The 19,985-nt window shown below is 33.2% G+C and overlaps 2 protein-coding genes across 2 annotated transcripts; one reads left to right on the forward strand and one right to left on the reverse strand.

The window, feature by feature from the left end:
• Window positions 1-4,799: 4,799 nt before the first annotated feature.
• On the reverse strand, window positions 4,800-7,225 carry LOC125060500 (catalase-like). Its single transcript, XM_047665446.1, has 2 exons — window positions 7,082-7,225; window positions 4,800-6,358 (listed from the first exon to the last, which is right to left on the reverse strand). Exons 1-2 carry the CDS (start codon window positions 7,175-7,177, stop codon window positions 4,925-4,927), a joined length of 1,530 nt encoding a protein of 509 aa, XP_047521402.1. The 5' UTR covers window positions 7,178-7,225; the 3' UTR covers window positions 4,800-4,924.
• A 1,030-nt stretch (window positions 7,226-8,255) lies between these two features.
• Window positions 8,256-18,728, forward strand: LOC125060276 (dnaJ homolog dnj-5). Its single transcript, XM_047665094.1, has 9 exons — window positions 8,256-9,939; window positions 10,100-10,266; window positions 12,938-13,055; window positions 13,327-13,480; window positions 15,245-15,369; window positions 16,005-16,107; window positions 17,101-17,202; window positions 17,783-17,883; window positions 18,249-18,728. Exons 1-9 carry the CDS (start codon window positions 8,432-8,434, stop codon window positions 18,379-18,381), a joined length of 2,511 nt encoding a protein of 836 aa, XP_047521050.1. The 5' UTR covers window positions 8,256-8,431; the 3' UTR covers window positions 18,382-18,728.
• Window positions 18,729-19,985: the final 1,257 nt, after the last annotated feature.

A 19,985-nucleotide genomic window follows, 5' to 3' on the forward strand; every position in this document is an offset into this window, starting at 1 on the left:
TGTTAACTGTACATAACAATAATTTCTACATAATTTAAAACTATTTTTGTTCAACAACACAATTTTCTTTTCCAGCACAGGATAGGTTGACCGGATGTTGTTTAAGATTTTTAGTGAATGAACTGAATTACATATAATGGAGTTTTGAAATGTTAGTGAAAATTTTGTATTTAAGAAAGTGGTTAAAGATGAAAGGGCCTCGGAAGAAGAAAATGCGTTGCGTGCTGGTCGGTCAGGTGTTTATTTCCAAAAAAGTCTGCATAATGCTATTAAGTATAATTGACTAAGAGTTAAACCTTTTGTTTCATTGAAGTCGAGTAGCGAAAAGGTTTCCTACATTATATATTAAGAATGGCACGTTGGCTACGCTAAATTTTCAGCATTGACAAATTTTCAAACGCAAAGCGCATAAACATACATTTAAAAATAAAATGGTAATCGCATATTGACGTAGCTATTTCCTGCCAATATTTTTCTGAAAAAGTAAGTACCTATATGTTTTTATAATACTATAAGTTATAACTATAAGGCAGTCATTTGGTTAAAACAAAACAAAAACTCTAGGTCATGGTTACAGATTTTCAATGAGGTAAAGGCCGCTACGTAAAATTTTTTCTATTACTCCAAATTAAATTATTTTTTTGATGATGCCTGCAGTATTCATTATAAATAATAAGAAAAGGGGCTTTTTGTTTTATAAGGCAGACGTAATACCTATAGCATATTGTATGTATTAAGCGTAAAAATATATCGGATTAATATAATTAAAAAATAACATTCAAGCCAAATTTTGTATAGGTATATTTTTTATTATTATTACACTCTTTACGATTTTATCGATACGATATTATGAAAAAAGGTATACATATTTACATCTAAATAAAAAAACTATGCCTAAAAGTAAAACTACCTATGGCCATCAAGTATGCCTGAATAGTCTTCCATTGTCATTTAACTTATTTCATTATTGAAATCTTCTGTCTGTGTCTAATTAAGCTAAACTGTGACAATAAGAGACAGTATTGATGACAGCATGACCACGAATTTCCATACATAATTAATAATGAATAATATTCGAACAATGTATACGTGCATTTGTTTGAAAATACATCAAAAATACAATTGTTTGTGCTAAGAATTTAGGTCTGAAAAAAAGTTATGAAACTAGGCCGCATTCCAATCGTACTTTTGTGTAATCATTATGCAAAAATTTACAAAGTATTGCATACAAATAAATATATCTGAAAAAGAAATGCACTATAATGTTTCATGTTAGTGAATATTATGTAACTGCAAGTTATTTTCCGCCTGAACGAATCAAGGGCGAACCTTATGGGCACACGCGAAATCTTTTCCCGCGTCGTTGAGTAGAGACGTCAAAACTTCAATCATTCGAGTCAGCCAAGCACGTGTCGGGCGTTGCACAGAATATAGTCGTAGAGTAAAGAAATTAAGATTTTTTTTTATTAAACGCTAGTATTAAATATGGACATGTAATGTTTTACAAACTTTTAGCGCTTAGTATCTCGTGATATAAGAATGGTGTATATACAAATCGCGAAGGTTAGGCACTATTGTACTTAGAAAAGTAAGTAAAATACACACACATATTTTTACTTAGCTCCTGTATTATTGTTATGTATACCAAAATATACTTGAATAGTTGAAACTATATGTATATATTTTTTTTAATAACACAAATCATTTCGTGGTTTGGATAAAACTTCAGGTATAATTAAAGACTATGCTTCGCTCACATACTCGTATAAGACATATTTAACTTTCAAAGTGATTGCGTCCTGCGTTGATAAATTGATAGGGGCAAACATACATATGGTTTGAGTAAAATGATCACGTCTCTGAATAGGTAATATATATAAAAAAAATCTGTTTATTAATTTGACAACAGTTCAATATAACCCTTTTAAGTAAAAAAATACCTGTGTAAATTCCCAGCTCTTCCATAACAGACTTAATTGTCAATTTCATAAAAAAATATATATACATATACTACGGACCCCACAGATATTGTCCTGAAGGATATTAAACAAAGTATAAAAGTACTGACTGCAGCGCCATCTGTCGGGCGTATTTGTGAATCTAAACCATCTAGGGCTCTATCTAAACACATACAAAAAAATAATTCAAATCGGTCCAGCCGTTGAAGAGTTCAGTGTCATACACACGTACAGTATAATTATATATGTTAGTGATGCAACGGAAGTATCTTAGCGGAACCAGAAACGGAAACAGATATCAAAAGTAAATTTTACCATAAACGGAAACGGATGCAGAAACGGCAGTGTAAATAATATGAAAAAACATTACATATATATTTCTTTATTAAGTATCCAATACACAAAATCTAGATAAGAAATATATATATTAGAAATCTACTATAAAAAACAATATTGCAACTTTGCAAGTGAACATTTTATTAACATTCAATAATTAACTAGTGGTAAGTTATATTTTATGAAACGTAATTTGCCCGCTTTTGCACCTAACAATATGTTCCGGTGTTCTTCGTATTACGTATATAAGACCAGCTCCGCTAAATAATTGCTCACTGGCGACGATGCTGGGGGGTACCGACAAATATGGGCTAACTCTCAGCCGTCGTAAACTTCCGATTGTATCTCCGTTTTAAAAGTAGCGGAAACAGAAGCAGAAACGAATGTTGAAAAGCGCGCGGAACTTTCGCACTTGCGGAAACAGAAACAGAGATCCGTTGCATCACTAATATATATATATAAGCTATCCTATCTTTTAATTTTAGATCACTGCACACGGTGTGCAAATTTTATTGAAATCGGTTAAGTGGTTTAGGAGTCCAAAGATATATGATTTAATTACATCTTTTTGTGTTTTCACTGTTATCAACACGCCTGAGTGCATGATTAAGTGTGTCTGTGCATGTTAGTGAATGAGTAAGTGTTTGGGTGCATGTGAGTGAGTGACAGAATGAAATGTGTAACTACATATTTAGCCAGTCTTTTAATCGTATTTTTAGATAGTCGGTGAGAGGGTAGATATTAAGCAGCCTATTTAATCTATTATAGAAATAGTCTGCCTGTATATTTCTTCTGGCGAAGTCATTCCTTACGGTCTGACCGACGACAACGTCCCTATTTCTTTTAAGAAACAGCCTATTATCATACCTACGGGAGCGCTCTGAGTGCTTTTAAAATTACACTTAGGACATACAGCTTCCTAACGGAATATTGGCTGAGATGATAAAGCTCTTCCGATGGAAATATGTATGGCCGGAATAGCATTACCTTCAAAAGAGCCTATGTCTATACAGGGTGGTCAAAAAGCCGTGGATCAAACGCAACTAGGGGATAGATGAGGTCATCAGCTGCAAAAAATTGTTCTACGGGAGGTGTCTAAGCTTTTATAAGAAAATTGACTTTTTTTTACTAATTCTTATTAAAATTCGATTTTTTTTACATCCAGTATCTTTTTCATAATATCCACCAGATTGGTACTGATGAGTTCTTGCGTTAGACATACTATTTATAGTTGTTTATTGAGTGTATTGAAGATAATATTAAGTTATACGATATATTTTTTTTTTTCAAATCAAAACTTTTTGTTTACTTCGGACCCCACTGTGAAAAGAAATTACTCTACCGAAAAGTGACCCTGTATTACAAGTTTTGGCGCATTTCATAGGATTTCTGAAAAGGTATTACACATAGCCATGAGTCGCTCTAATATCTTTCTAGCAAAAATTACAAACAACTGTTATGAAGTTATGTCTTGAAACTTTAACTGTGCACCGATAGATTTCCCTTTATATGTGTTAATAACAATAGTTTGAAAGGTAAAGAATACATCTTGTTTCATGAACGTCCGACCTAAACCTATTTTTCGATTTGAAGTATTTTACAGTGCTTACGATAATATTGTGGCCTGAAAAGGTGGGAGCTTGTAGTTTATTGTTTATCAGAATCCCAAATCATAAAATGATTGCTTCACGACTGATTTCAGAGCGACCACCGATGCGAAAACCGCTGTGTGAGTTCGAAAAGTGAGGTACAGAATGGCAGGGCTGAGGTCTAGCCGGAGGAAAAAGATTCGAACGTCAGGCAGAGAACGCTGATCACCTACTTTATCTTAAAACATAATCAAGGAAATACATACATAGATAACGCCAAGACAAAAAGTTGTCTGGTTTTCTACAAAGAAAAATAACATCGAGACATATGTAACAAACTCATCAGAGGACGTAAGAAGTGATTGTACAAATTATCTTATTTTCCATGCATTATAAAATCGTTCAACTGCAATCGTTTCTTGGTTGGTTAGCTTCTTACTTCATGGTTACTGGACCGGGACCGAATATATTTTTATTAGGTAATGTTTACTCATAGTTAATTAACTTATGACTTTTTTCAAACCTAGCCCGTCAATAGAACTTCTAGAATAATCGTGACGATGATGAATCGGTTTTGGTTTGCAAAAGTATTTTATTATCTTTAGGAATAATGTTGTATCGCTTTATAATTCCCTGCTTGGATTAATTGGCAAAGACAACACTTAAAAATATATATATAAGTTCAATTGCTTTTAAATTGTTCTAAAAAAATTTTATGAAATAAAGTATAGTAGTTGATGTTCTTACCGTTTCATACCAACTCCTCGCTACGTAATTTGTTAAATTATTGAAAATTCGTAACCTCCAAAATAATTTTCTTCTTTTTTAGCCATATTTTTGTCAATAGCTTTTCAATCTGAACCAATTATATCATTATTGCCGAGAATCAAAGAATGATTAAACGAAAGATTGTATCTTGAAGTACAAACGTGTTTCAGTCTTGACATTTATTAAAATTACATTTAAATATAAACTAGATAAGCGAGTCCTATGTTCTAAATTAATAATTCATTGGAAATAGAATATTTATATTAAGCCAGTCTATTTCTTATAATCATCCAAATAGTTCGTTGTCACATTTGAAAGTAGGCCTTGTTCAACTCTACTACCAAGGTCACGTGACACTAGACTAAGAAGTTCTACGCCCTTTTCCTGCAGGAACTTGGTAACAGAACCCAAACTATACAAAATATTCTCAACAAGCCTCTCCTTCTCACCAGCAGACAACTGATTCTCATACAAATCTCTAGCTTGATCAAAATTATATGGTGGATGTTCGACTATTTGTATCAATTTAGACTCTTCTACATACGGTATAGGTCCGTTGAACGAATTAGGATAGTAATTAGGAATATCTCTCTCGTTATCTTTAACCGGCGCTGCACCATCGCGATTATACGTTAGCGATCTAAACGGACAGTTTACACGGATTTTGTTAAAGTTTGCCCCAAGCCTGTGATATTGTGCAGAACGATACGCCAATCTTCTCATTTCAAATATTTTGTCAACGCCACCAAGAATTCCGGGTATTAAATTCGAAGGGCTAAACGCCAATTGCTCAACTTCGGCAAAGTAGTTCTTTGGGTTTTTGTTTAATACCATCTTTCCTACAGGGTGCAGGGGATATTTCTCAATCGGAAGAACTCTTGTTACATCAAATACATCTGTTTCTGAATTCTTAACCTCATCAAGGGTCAGTATCTGGAACGATAAAGTCCATGATGGATAATCACCTCCCTCAATAGCTCTGTACAAGTCACGAATACAATAATCGGCATCTTCTCTACTGATCGTTCTTGCTTGTTCTGCCGTCAAAAACCTTACCCCACCATCAGGTATAAAATGGAATCTAACGAAATAATATTCACCTTTTTCGTTTACGAACTGATACGTGTGTATAGAAAAACCTGGCATATAACGATACCCATCAGGGATGCCTCGATCTCCAAATACTTGTAAGAATACATGCATACTCTCCGGTCGAAGAGTGATGAAATCCCACAGCATATTAGCGTCAAATAGATTAGTAGCTGGATTCCTTTTCTGAGTGTGAGTGAACATTGTGAAGTCAATGGGGTCTTTGATGGAAAACATTTCCGTATTAAACCCTACTAAATCAAAATTACCATCCTCTGAGTAGAATCTGACGGCAAAACCTCTTGCGTCTCTTAGAAGATCGTTACCTCCCCTTTCGGGGTTGATTGGTGAAAATCTGGCGACGATAGGTGTTGTCTTTCCTACCGAACTGAAAATCTTAGCTTTGGTTATATGTGAAATGTCATGAGTTACTTCAAAGTAGCCGAATGCTCCACCCCCCTTTGCATGGACAAAACGTTCCGGGATACGTTCCCGAAATATATGTGTTATAGAGTCCAATAAATATTCGTTAAAAAGCAACCTAGTGTTCAAGGTACTTGTTGTTTCACGTAAGGGAACCGGTACTCCATTACTGGTTGTCATAATGCCAATAGGTCCCTAGAAAAAAATTGTATATTCAACAATAACATAATCAAACTTTTCATTTTGTGCGAATAGATATAAACCTATTTATTAAACAGTATTTAAAATCTCGTGATTCGGCTAAAAATTATGTTTTTTAAGTATATTCGATCGGTACTTCAAAAAGTTAGAGACTAAATTAAAGGCGAAAATTATTCATATTTGTACAATAAGTTTTTTTTTTTTAATTTTTACGAATAAGTATCGCAATACAGCGAGGAAATGCTGCCAGCGTTAAAGGTGCCACAGGGACAAAACCTTTTATAGGTTTCGAAAATTGTAAATACTGTATATTTGACTGTTATGATTACCTACTAATAAACGTTATATTGATTTCATATTTGTTACGCGCCCTTTTCATATAAAAACAGTTTTCACTGGGAAATTAATGTTATTTACTGTTTCATGTCTTAATGACTTTGTTTACTTGGTCCTTTAAATACGAAACAGGATATAAAATAAAAAGGATGAAAGACCGGTCACACATCAAAACTTGTTACTTTGACATCATTTTACTCTCAAAGGATTCTATTTGTGTGATTATTCAAAAACTGTATATTATTATTATCATGTTGATAGTTCCGATGGTGGTTAATTAATTAAGGAACAGTAGTATTACGTTTATTAAATCAGTTATTTTAACCTAAGGTGGCGGTACCTTTAATATAAGAACTGATAATTTAATTCTCAAAATATTACCTTGGTTTTCTTTCGGAAAACTTCAATCTGGTTAGCGGGGTCATCGTCAAATGCTAAAACTAATATCGAAAAAAGTAAAACAATAAATCGATACATAATCGACTAAATTCAAATAATGCTTGTCGAACACTGGTTAAACCAATTCATATTTTGCTGTAATTAAGTAATTATGTGTACTTGAAAGTAATACTGCAATCCATGAAAAATTCGTATCTATAAGTGCATTATTACAGAATTTCCTAACTACCGTGTTAAAGGAAAACAGTTGAAATTGATCAGTCACGTCTAATATTGGATTTTATATAAAGTAAATTGTTTAAAATAAAACATATTACTTGTAATAGGAAAATTTACAATTGCAACGATGCCTGACGCTATTTACATAGATTGTGGTTGTATAAATAGATACACAGGCGCTCAACGTACCTAATGAAGTAGTTTTTAGTAAATTAAATCATCATATTATAATATCACTGAAAATTTATTAATTACAAATAACGATTAACGATTCTTTGGAACTCAATAACCGGGTCTATTATTTTTATACCACGTTTTTTTTTATTTTAGACACTCAATGAAAAATATTTCATGTAAAATTAAATCTTCACTAATATTATCTGTACTCGGGATGCGTAGCATTAAAAGTTACCCGAAAATCTAAAACTTAACGTTGTTCGGATGGACAAATTCTTTCTCTCTTTAACCTTTTAAAGGTACTTAACCAATTTTATCAATAATGCATTATTTGCCAAGGTATTTTTATAATAATTATATTAATTACCAGACATCATCTGTAATAAATACGCTATCATCAAAGTAGTTAATTTTAAACAAAATTATAGTTGAAATAATTAGTTTAAAAAATATTTAAACATAAATAAATCATAATATTAAAATAACATTGCAATTAAATATTGATCGCGGTCGTAAAACTAAAAGTCTCCTAGTTAATGATAATGATACCAATTACTAACATTCATAGCCAATTAGTATTTTTAACAGGTTTAAATCTGAATGAGGATCAATATTTGGACGCTGATATTTTTATAATAACAATTATTATTTTTAATCATGGTTTTATTTCTAGTTTAAAACATTCTATATTAACATAATTTTTGTCTGTAATGTTTATTCCGTCATCCATATGTCAGCAGTCAACAGTCATGTTTATTGTTTAATTCTGACTGCTGTCAACTATTGAACTTATTCACATTTCACGCGTTCAAAACTTAATTCATAAATATTAATAAAGAACTACGTTTTGTAGCTATTAAAATGATAAATCTGTGAGTGGTAATAAATTCGTGTTTAATCAAAAATAAAACAAGTGAGCTTGGTTAATTACCAATCATGGCAAGGTCGCCGCAAGATGATCCGAGGTTCAGCGACTCTGCATGGAAATATCACGGTGACACCGGTGAAAATCATAGTTTACCAGATATAAACCACACTATATCACCTACTACAAACGTTCTAAATGATAGCCTATACACCAGTCCCAATTTTGGCCCCGATGTGTACAAGAATCAATACAACGTGCAGGCGCCCGATATCGCGCCTAATAAGGAGGAAAATATTCCTTTCAACACAATGCCCAATGTCAATCGATATCCGAGACAGAATTACGGCAATGCAATGCTTAATTTAGGTAACGGACAAATGGTCAGAGTATTTTATGATGAAAACAATCAACAACTAATTTTTCCAATGTCAGGCCAATATGAACTCTTCAGTAATAATCAAGGGCTTTGTGATATGCCAGTACAACCTACCCAACCCCCACACATGTTTACACTTAATCAAGATTTCTCTAGGAGCCATAATGCTCATGCACCAACAGCTACTATACAAAATACAGTTTATAATCAAGATGTTAATGCCGCAGCTAATCAGCCCACTTCAAATTTTTTAAAGGAAGTGTTAGGCAATTGGGAACCAAATTCCAGTGGAACATATTCTCCATTTGGTCAAAATTATCCCTTAAATCACCCTGAGCCACCATTAACAATGATACCTAATCCTCAGATTTCTGAATTAAATGCTCAGCTAAAACAAGATCAATCTCCTAAGAGGAATGAAAATAGTCCTTTAGCTGATACAAGTACCAAAAAACGCATAGTAGCTGAAGTGAAACCTATGCGCCCCAGTTATTCTGATGTTCTTAGTAAAAACACCAAGAACACAAACTCGGAATTAAATAAAACTAAACTGCAAAACAACATAGATACAAAACTGAATAATAAACAGCAGAAACTAGACAAACCTGGTGGAAAAATACAAAATAATGATAAAAACAGAGGTGAGAAGAAACAAACTAGCACAGTTTCTTCTGGAAGTGACTCTGGAGACATCAATACTGATGATAATGAAAAATGTCAGAAGCCTAATAAAAAATCCAAAAATAGACGTAACAACATGTCTCGCAAATGGTCTTCTCTTGATGATGTAACAAATGAAGAAGAACATTCTCCTAATCAAGAAAATGAGAGTCAGTTTGTCTTCATCAAAACTCATGAAAAGCCAAAGAAAGAGAAAAAAATTGAAAAGCCAAAAGCCTCTGAAACGGTTGATGATATTAAGCAGGATGAAGAAGAGTCACAGTTTGTGCTACAAGATGGGCAAAGTGATGGAAAATCTAAAAAGAAGAGGGAACCCCGAGGTTACCACAAACCAATCAAGCCTGTGAAGGACAAGAAGTCTCCAATACAGACTAAAGTAAGACGTAATAAGCCTTGGTACCTAGGGCTAGCTCAAAGCTACCTGGAACATTGGGGAGATGCAACATGGAAAGCACTTGTCTGGTTGCTTTATTTATTATCTGATGTATGTCATATGAGTCTTCACCTTTCATTTGACTTGTAAGTTAACAACAATTCAATTTTAACCTTGAAATTAGCATAAGTTTTCATTGTGTCGTCAGTGAAAATTTTATTTAAGGTCGTAGTAATCATTGCTTTAGTAAATGTTAATGTGTGCATTGTATCTTTATTCTTAATTATCCTAAATCTGCATTTCCAGGTGTACATCAGTATTTACGCAATCGTATGTTAGCTGTCAAGCAGTATGGAGTCGCAGCAAGGAGTGGCTTTCAAAACTGCAGGACAATAAGTATCTCATGTATATTGACAGAAAATTTGGACATACCCGATTTGGTTTTTGGCGAAAACTGAAGTGGTTTAAAAAAGGTAAATATTTTTCATTTTTAGTCTTGTCTCATTCTATTGATAGAATTGTATCTAATTTAAAAAAAAAAACAAAACTTGACGAGAAGGTTTACCATATAATATTTTTTTTTATTTAAACCTGACATTGTTTCATTATTCTTATTTATAACCTAAACCACACTAAACATATTTTCCAAAGGATATCCCAGAACAAGTCTATTAGTAAAATGCTCTATTTATTTTAATAACCTGTAAAACAAAAGCATGCATGTGTCCGCCAAATAGTCTATGACCTAATTTTATTTGAAGGTTGACCTGACCTTCTATATATTTTTTCTTGTATTGTTAAAGTCTCATACTAAAATATTTAAAGTTCCAATAATATATTTTATATTATTAAGAATATGAGAATTTATCAGCTATTAAATATCACTATAATTTATTAAGGTATAAAACAAAGTCTTATCTTATCAATGTAACTAATGGTAGTACCAGTCAAACATCTTAAATGATGTCGCCATAAATAATAGGTATCAGTTATATTATGTTAATAAATATTTATCTCTGTGGTTCTGATTAATTCTACGATTTAAAAAAAAAGGGTTCGTGTACTTATGTACGCGCGTAAGAAGTTATACTTCTTTGGCATTATTAAAAATAGTTTTTGATTGCAAGCAAATAATTACAATTCAATAATCAAAGACTGGAAAAGGAGGCATTATAGTCAATAAAGTTCAGTTTACATTTGAAGAATTTAATAAATAAATATTTATTATTATTCTCTTACATTAAGTGTAACATAAATTCTATTATTATTCGAATGTTGTTTTTAAATTATGTCCAATGCCGTAGCATCTTCCGTGGGCAACTTCATTCTGTAAATTTTGTGTAACGGTGCGCGCGCATCGTAAAATTTCACTCTCATAAATTTTTCATAACGCGCCTAACGAAGTATAACTTCAAAAATCTGTCTGTCACTTAATTATTAACAAAAACTCAAAATACTCTCTACTCATTGTTTCTATACTTATTCATGAAATGTATTTCTTTATTTAAAAAGTATTACACTATAACTATTGCGTATTTACATATCCAGAAGCAAACACATCAACAAGATTCAAGTGCGTTGCAACTTAGTGGAGCGCGATTTACGCACTTATTGACCGTTTAGTCACAATAATATTTATTCGTTTTTACAACTAACAACATATGCTATGTAGTAATAATACAATTGATAGTTCTCATTGACAATTATTACAAGACACATTGCCGATTTGTGTTACGTTTTTTTGGGAAAAGAAGGAAAATATACTAACAATATTTATTATTTCAATTTTTGTATGAGTAAGTTTTGAATGTAATGCAAGTTATTGTAAGAATAGAAAATAACGAAACAAATAAAAGTTTATCTATAAATATTTAAATACAAAGTTAAAATATACAAAAAATTAAGTTACTGTACAAGAGCCATACACAACACAATGATAGGTCAAATTTAATTTTATTTATTTATAAATTCAAGCTTACCACATCATATATAATACTATATCAGTATATGTTACAAACTTTTTTGTTTGAAATATGTACGTGACAATTTTGTTAAACATAATATATGTTACAACAAAATATGTTACAAAAAATACATACATAATAAATAAAAACAAAATTAACAGAAATACAGCGGATTAGGTATGAGATATAGACCAGTGCAGAGAGTGTAGAGTGCCTTTAAAAATAATAAAAAGTGAAAAAAATTACAGTAGGATGAAACCCATTAGAAAAGCAGGGGAATATGATCAAAATGAAAGGAAAAATAAATTACGGTCGATCTGAGGTCGGGAAGGGGTAGGGGGGGGGGGGGAGTTTTAAGGGTAAAAAACGGTTTATCTCGATTTCCGGAAAAACTAAAAGTCCTATCGAAGAAAACTAAATGGCAAAGTTGTAGGTAATAAAAAGATCTAAAACTTTTGTATTTACACATTTTTCACATAACCTCAAAATTTATGTGAAAAATTCAAAAAACCAACTTTTTGGTTTTAAAAATAAATTTGGTGAAAACTTACCTTATTATGTCCCAAATATACTGTAATTTATTTGATTAAAAATATTTATTTTTTCACCTTATTTTGAATTAATATCGAAAAAACACCCTAATCCTTTCAATCGAAAATTCTGACGTCAAAATTTCAGCTTTTTTCAAAAAGTTGGTGTGCTTTCAGTTCGTTGAAATCTCTACTTTCCTATGGTAAAAAAATATATATATATATTACCATAGTAAATCTTCTCAGAAAATGCAAAAAATCGTATGCAGTAAAGCCCAGACCCGTCATCCCCTTCCCTACTTCTCTACCGTAATTTATTTTTCCTTTCATTTTGATAATATTCCCCTGCTTTTCTAATGGGTTTCATCCTACTGTAATTTTTTTTGGTTTAAAAAATTATCGGCACTGGTCTAATAGGCATTATGCAGCCCACTACCGAATATATCCAGCTCCAGATAAGTACTGTTTAATCTGTTATAATCGCGAAGAATTCAAATGGTGCCTGGTTTTTGGAGACGAAATTTTTATGTGTATAAGTATTATATGTGTGTCTACAGGACAAGGACTAACATAGATATTACGGCAGAGCAGTAAAGGCATTTGTATTTATAAGTATTATATTTTTAATTATTCAATATTTACTATTACAGAGAGAGAAATGGACAGCGACAATGAATCAAACAAACTGAACTCCAATATACCACTACCATCGACTGGTGAAGAAGCTATGAAGCGGCTTCTGGCTTGTCAAGGGAAAGATCCATATAGGTAAATGTTTATGAATATATATATATATTAGGTCCTTACACATGAAATTCTTAGTCCTTATTATAGCACTTCTATATTGGAATGCTTATACACTAAGTATAGAAGGTGACTCTGAGGTCACCGTTACCCAGGCACCAATTGAATTCTACTGAAAATGTCTACAACTTGTTATCCATTTCTTTCTATAAAACGAACTTAAACGCCAGAAAATGTGCAGTTCCTTCAGCATATATTTGTACACTAATGAGTACCAATTTATTCGTTATTCCAGCATTTTAGGTGTTAGCGAGACCTGTACAGATGAAGAGATCAAACGTTATTACCGTAGACAAGCATTTCTCGTGCATCCAGACAAGAACCAGCAACCAGGCGCCGAAGAGGCGTTCAAAATATTACAACATGCCTTCGATCTTATAGGCGAACCGGTAAGAAAATATTATTAATTAATGGCAATCTCCCTTACCATCTCTTAGATTCTTCTGGTGTCTACCATCCATATAGTTGTTTTTTTTTTTTGTTTTCTGGCAACTAAATTTACGCTTGGGCGTTGAATAAAATATGTTATTAAGGGAGTGACCGAGCATTGTAAAGCTGTACAAAATCAATAGTAGTAATGGTCCTTCGAGCCGGACATAAGAGTACTATGGAATTATTAGTTAAATGTTTTATTTAAAAATATCGTTAATAAAAACACAATCCTAAATTTCGAAGTGACAACTTGTTATGGGAGGGTAAACCGCTTCGTAACGTTACGCGTTACGGCGCCAGTCTGTCTAGCTTCCCTTTCTCTCACGCATACGGCAGCGTTAGGCAGGCTCCTCCTCTCACTCTAACCCTCAGCGTTAGCCGTTTTTCGGACAGACGCTTTACCCTCTATCTACTCTGTGTTGAGTGTGCGTTAGACATTTACTGTTGAAAGTGACCATATAACCTCAAATCATCACCGTTTTTGCAAGTGATTATAAAATATATGATGAATGAAACAGAAGGTGATCCTCGGAAAATTACAGAAATTAATAAATTAATAGATAAATGAAATTAGAGAATTATCACCATTGATATACAAAAAACCCAAGATGCACAGTCTCATATAAAAGTAACGCTCGAAAGTGTCCCGCAACACTATTTCTGTCCATAACAGTATATGTAACAAGCATATATTATTGCAAAATCAACCTTACGCGAATTGCTTAAAGTTGTTATTACAACGCAGTGTATACGTACTTAAAGCAATAAAATCTTACGACCGACCGTGGTCGGTAGGACAAGGTATTGAGTGGAGTCGAACATGACTTTTTTATTTACAACTATTTAACATAATTTTAAATTTATCCGACTTTTCGGGTGCTTTACAGCGTGAGTGGTCACGGTGACTGAAGACAAAAGGTGTTGGATGTTAAATAGTTGTAAATTTATAATAATACATAACTTTAATCCGGTTAAAAAGTTTTTTCTTTAAATTAAAAAAAAATGTTAAATTGGCTACCTCCTGACCCACACTTTATATAGCGTAAATATATTTGTCAAAAACTACACACAAAAAAGTTCAAGAGTACATAAATTTATTTATAAAAAAAACAAAAATAAATAACATCGACTCCACTTGTAGACGCGAGACTATTTGTATATGAGCGCACAATTCGCGCAAAATAGAATGTTGCGCTCATTTTTTGAGGACGTTTTTTTGACGTTGAGTGTGCATCTTGGGTTTTTTGTATATCAATGATTATCACTAAATAAATTTAAAGCCCTCGTTAAACGAAAATTAATCAATAAAGCTTTTTATAAATTTGAGGAATACTCAAATGATCCTTGGGATTGATTTGCTCCAGTTCAAACAATTCGTATGAAAATACTTGACGATTAAAAAGAGTGGCGGAAAGTTTCTTGCCAGTTCTTCTTGCCCGCTCTACGCCCTTGACTTGCGAACTGGTAGTAAATGTAAATTTACAATTAATTTAACTTCTTTCTGACAATTCATAAGTGTACTTGTTTACCTACATGAATAAAGATATTTTGAGTTTGAGTTAATAGTTCAACTTCGATTAGTTTAATTCATCACTTCTGTCGGGCGTGCCGAGACGCACACATTTGTTTGTGTGTTCTGGGGGTGTCCTAGAGTCAAGAAAAAGTATTTTTATAAAAGAGAATACTTTGGTAGATATTATTTAAATTTATAATGTAAAAAGGAGCGTCGGGAAGAGTACGAGCGCAAGGCGCGTGAGTCCCGTCACGTGGAAGCGGCCTGGAGCGAGTTCAGCGAGCTGCTGGCACAGCTGCATCGCAAAATGGAGTTTGCCGCTAACACGATACGGTATATACACACTATAGACATACACATAAAAGTTGTTTTACTAAACTATAGATAATATCAAAAATATTAAATTATGTCCCGGTTTTGACAATAAAACAAACTCTATATATATAACATTTCATCATCGGACGTCGAGGCAGAATACAAATTACCATCCGTATCACAACTGAGCGTTTCTTAAGGAACTACCACTATGTGGAACCAGCTGTCCACTGAAGTATTTCCGAACCAATTCTACTTAGGGTCCTTCAAGACAAGAACGCACCAGTTCTTAAAAGGTCGGCAACGCACTTGCTTGTCGAAGACAATATGAGTGTCCATGGGCGGTAATATCAGATGGGCTTTTTGTCCCATTACATAAAAAAACGTTTGCGTACACGCGTTAGAAGTCATACTTGTTTGTCGTAATAATTTTCTCGACTCTACGCCATGACAGACAATGTAACTTGTCGATAAAACAGAGCAAGCGCCAACTAGCGCTCCAGACTGTTTTACCGACGTTTGAACAGATATTCAGGGTGTCGGTTTTTTCCCTAACGGCCATAAGTACAACTTCAAAAATTTTTAAGATCACGTGTATGTCTTAATATAAAATGCTTTAATCAATAGTTAGTTGATTTAGTTAATATTTTAAGATGCACTAACTGCGGTCGTCGCCATAAACGCGTAGCAACGGACCGACCCTGTTACGCGGCGCGATACTGCTCTCAGTGCAAGATTCGACACTCCGCTAAAGAAGTAAGTTCAGCCTACCATTATCACTAATCATTGTGTTTTTGACCTCATTTTAAAGTTTTTCTAGTTTATTGAGTACATATTTAAGACGTAACGAGAACTGCCAGTAAATGTAAAATTAGAAGGATATAGGCTATGTTCACATGTAACGCGCGTTAACGCGCGTCAACGCACGATCAAATTTGGAGAGCGTTCAGATGATGAGCGAGCTAACGCGCGTTGCGAGATTACTCGTCAGTCTAGTTCGGTAGAACGTAGAAAATGGACGTGGAAGAGGCTATTATTTTGTGGTTATATTATAAAGAAAAATATAGAAAAAGAAAACGTACACATTGGGTTCATCCAATATTGAAAAAAAATACAAATTATATTATATTTTTTATACAAATTTGCTATATTCCAACTTGCTGGCCTTTTTTCTACTTCATCGATTAGTAAGTCGATATCAATATCTTCAATTTCACTCATTTTAAATGCGAGAACAAAATATAATTACGAAAATTAACAAAATTACATGCGATCGCGATGAAAGCGCGCGCTCATCTGAACAGCAAACGGACATTACATTAATATCAAAGCGCGCGTCAACGCGCGATCACCTGCGTCTAGAGACTTTTTCTCTTTCATGTGAACAGTTGTATGAAAATACCACAATGTCTAGTCGATTTAAAAACGCGCGTCAAGTTTTTGCCATCTGAACATAGCCATAATGTATTTTTCTTTTTTTACGTTCATAAGTGTACATTGTGTTACCTATATGAATAAATGATTTTTGACTTGATTTGACTTGTTTAGCGCAAAGGCAGAGAATTTAAAACATAAGTAAAAATATTCACGATTTAAAACATTAAGAAATGCGTAATTTATGTTTTTTAAATGAGTTGTGTATAACTTAATTTCCATATATCTGTAAAAATATAGAAAAATAATCTACGCAAAATGCAGTATTCGTTTGATTAATTGACGAAAAATGCTTGCAACATTTTATTTGCGTAGGGCGACATCTGGGCAGAGTCGAGTATGTGGGGCTTGCTGGTGATGTACTACGCGTGTATGGATGGAGCTGTTTATCAAATCACGCAATGGGCCACTTGCCAGGTACACTCTTTAAACGTCATCCACATTCATTTGGCACTAAAGAGCTGAGAATAACACAAAGAAGTATATAGTACAGACTATACTATAAGTATCTCCCTTTCATTAACTAACGCAGAAGTAACGTAGGATTTTGAGGTTGCATTGCGAACTTGACTTTTTTATGTTTACAACACTGTTACGTCATTATAGTTCGACAGTATTCTTGATTAATATTGCACATAAAAGTATATAATTTTTGTGAATAACTAAAATGACTTATAGCAAATAAAAACCATTTTTGTATACTACCCTCATTTATCAGAAATTTTGCTTCTACCGCAATATTTATTAATAACGTGTGGGTTCTTAATCCTCATTCAGCTTTGATATTTTTTAAACAATGTATAGTCAGCTATGCCTGACACATGTCGTTTGATTTTGGGTCTATGGTGTGATCCCTCACGATTTCCATAACTTAATTTTACAAAGAAATATTCCTTCAGCCTGGATTCGAACTCAGTACTACATGAGAATCAGTCGCTTTGCCGCTAACACAGCTCCATAAGGGAATCTTATAGTGTGAACAAATATTAATTTACAGAAAAAAAACCTAAAACAGTTGCGCGCTGATTGTCACATCGTACAGTATCGTATTGTACTTGGGAATAAGGCGCCTGCGGCACATCTTGCGAGTAAAACTGGGTAAGGATTTTATAAGTATAGAAGCGTATAACGCTGACTGCTTAAATAATTAATGCATAAATGTCCATACATTCTTCTTCTAACCTAGTTTTTTTAATAATTAAATGGCGCTACAATCTTTTTAAGTCTGGGCCCTCAGGTTTCTGTATCTGTTTCATGATTATTTGTCAATCTCTTAGGCAAGAAGGTGATCAGCCTCGTGTGCCTGACACACGCTGTCGACTTTTTAGGTCCAAGGCAAGCCGGTTTCCTCACAATGTTTTCCTTCACCGTTCGAGCAAATGTTAAATGCGCCCATAAAAACTCCATTGGTGCATAGTCATAACATTGAAGCCACTTTTTTTATATTAATAATATATTTTCAGCCCAGAGCCAAACTTGGAAGAGTTTTTAAACAATTTGTACAATAAATCTGGTGTAATGACAAACACTGCCACAAAACAGCCTCCCGCCGAAACTGACGTCAAAAAGCGACGTAATAAAAAAGCTAAAGCTTAATAAATAACCTAAAAGTCTATGAACCGTTGCCTTGAAAAATATTTCTATTGCAAATACAAAGCTATATTGACATTTAACGATTGCAATTTATATTGAAAGTTCTTAAAAATATCGAATATTTTTCTTTATGTCATAATAATGAAGTTTTGACATTTTGTTACTCCTCGTTTTAGTTGCTAGTTCTCTTTTTTATTAACATTAATTATCTGTGTGATGAGTTTCTAAAACTTTTTGTCTGTTTTAGTTTTATAAAAACTGAAATATACTTTAATTACAATTGTAATGTTTTCAATGATCATTGTACAATAAATTAGTCATATTTTGATTTACAGACTTCAAAAAATCGAAGACATGTGTCGTCTGTGTGCATACTATGGCAAAGATTCTTTTGACACCTAATAGTACAACTTGGTTGCACCAATACATAGATAATAAATTTTTCTTATCCATAGATTATTTGACAGTGAGCTGTCACTTGTTTTTTGACAAATGCATGAACCGCGTAATGTATTCCTCTAATGTCCATAGTCATCTTAAATACTCATAAAAACGTGTATTGGTACATTAACATGAATAATTTGAATTTTGTAACTCAAGTTCATTTTCATGTGAGAAACTTAGTATGTCTGCAATTGAGGAGTATTACACACATGTTCTGTTTATGGTTTAGTCAGTTAATTTATGTTAAATTGTTTAAGTTTTTTTTCGCAAATTTTGTTATATATTTTTTATTGAATATTATTATAAAAATCTCAGTTCATGTGTGTAGCGGACATAGTTCGCACTGCCTTCAAAGAGATTATTAGGTTAGACCGCCAAAACCCATACATTGTGCGTAGTTTGCGCTTCATAAGTCAATAAACACTGAAATACAAATTTTTGTTTTATTTCCAAAGCATGCCATTTTCTTAAAGAGAAATTTCTTTACATATTTAACTTAAGAGAGGTAAAGGTTTACTATTCAACGTGTAATTTTTCAAAGCATACATTTTAAATTAACCTCAGGGTAGGACAAGCTCACTCACTGAGATTCCATCATACCTTTGAGTAAGCGAAGTATAAAGTAAGTCATTGTCTCCGGTGAAGGCGCTATTTTATTCTAGTCCAAAAAAACGTGTGTGTACACGCGTTATAAGTTATACTTCGTTGGCGTAACAAGATAAAAATTTATGCTACGCTGTAGAAAAAACGACACTAACAATAGAAAAACCTAAAATGTTGACTATATCAACTTCAGGGTGTCGGTTTTTTGTGACGGTGTGCGCGCGCATCGTAAAAGTTTCTCTAAACTCTCATAATTTTTCCCTAACGCGCCAAAAGAAGTATAACTTTAAAAATTTGCGGTACAGGCGCTTTTCATTAGAACGTGTCGGGCCCTACTAGGGGCCTTCTTTTTTTTATGATTGGACAATTCACACCAATTGACCTAGTCCCATGCTAAGCTGGTGAAGCTTGTGTTATGGGTACTAGGCAACGGATATACATACATATTATAGATAGATAGACATATAAATACATATTTAAACACTCAAGACCTAAGCACAACACATCGATGTTTGTCCCAGCCGGGATCGAACCCGGGACCCATGGATTCGCCGGCAGGT

Source organism: Pieris napi, chromosome 21 (assembly GCF_905475465.1).
Source record: "Pieris napi chromosome 21, ilPieNapi1.2, whole genome shotgun sequence".
Taxonomy (NCBI): domain Eukaryota; kingdom Metazoa; phylum Arthropoda; class Insecta; order Lepidoptera; family Pieridae; genus Pieris; species Pieris napi.

Bases quoted from the DNA above. Each gene is read 5' to 3' on its own strand.
- LOC125060276 (XM_047665094.1), top strand. From the start codon at position 8,432: ATGGCAAGGTCGCCGCAAGATGATCCGAGGTTCAGCGACTCTGCATGG. The intron at 9,940-10,099 runs GTAAGTTAACAA...CTGCATTTCCAG, and splicing joins CTTCACCTTTCATTTGACTT to GTGTACATCAGTATTTACGC. The intron at 17,203-17,782 runs GTACACTCTTTA...ATTAATTTACAG, and splicing joins CGCAATGGGCCACTTGCCAG to AAAAAAAACCTAAAACAGTT.
- LOC125060500 (XM_047665446.1), bottom strand. From the start codon at position 7,177: ATGTATCGATTTATTGTTTTACTTTTTTCGATATTAGTTTTAGCATTT. The intron at 6,359-7,081 runs GTAATATTTTGA...ATTTTTTTCTAG, and splicing joins TTTTCCGAAAGAAAACCAAG to GGACCTATTGGCATTATGAC.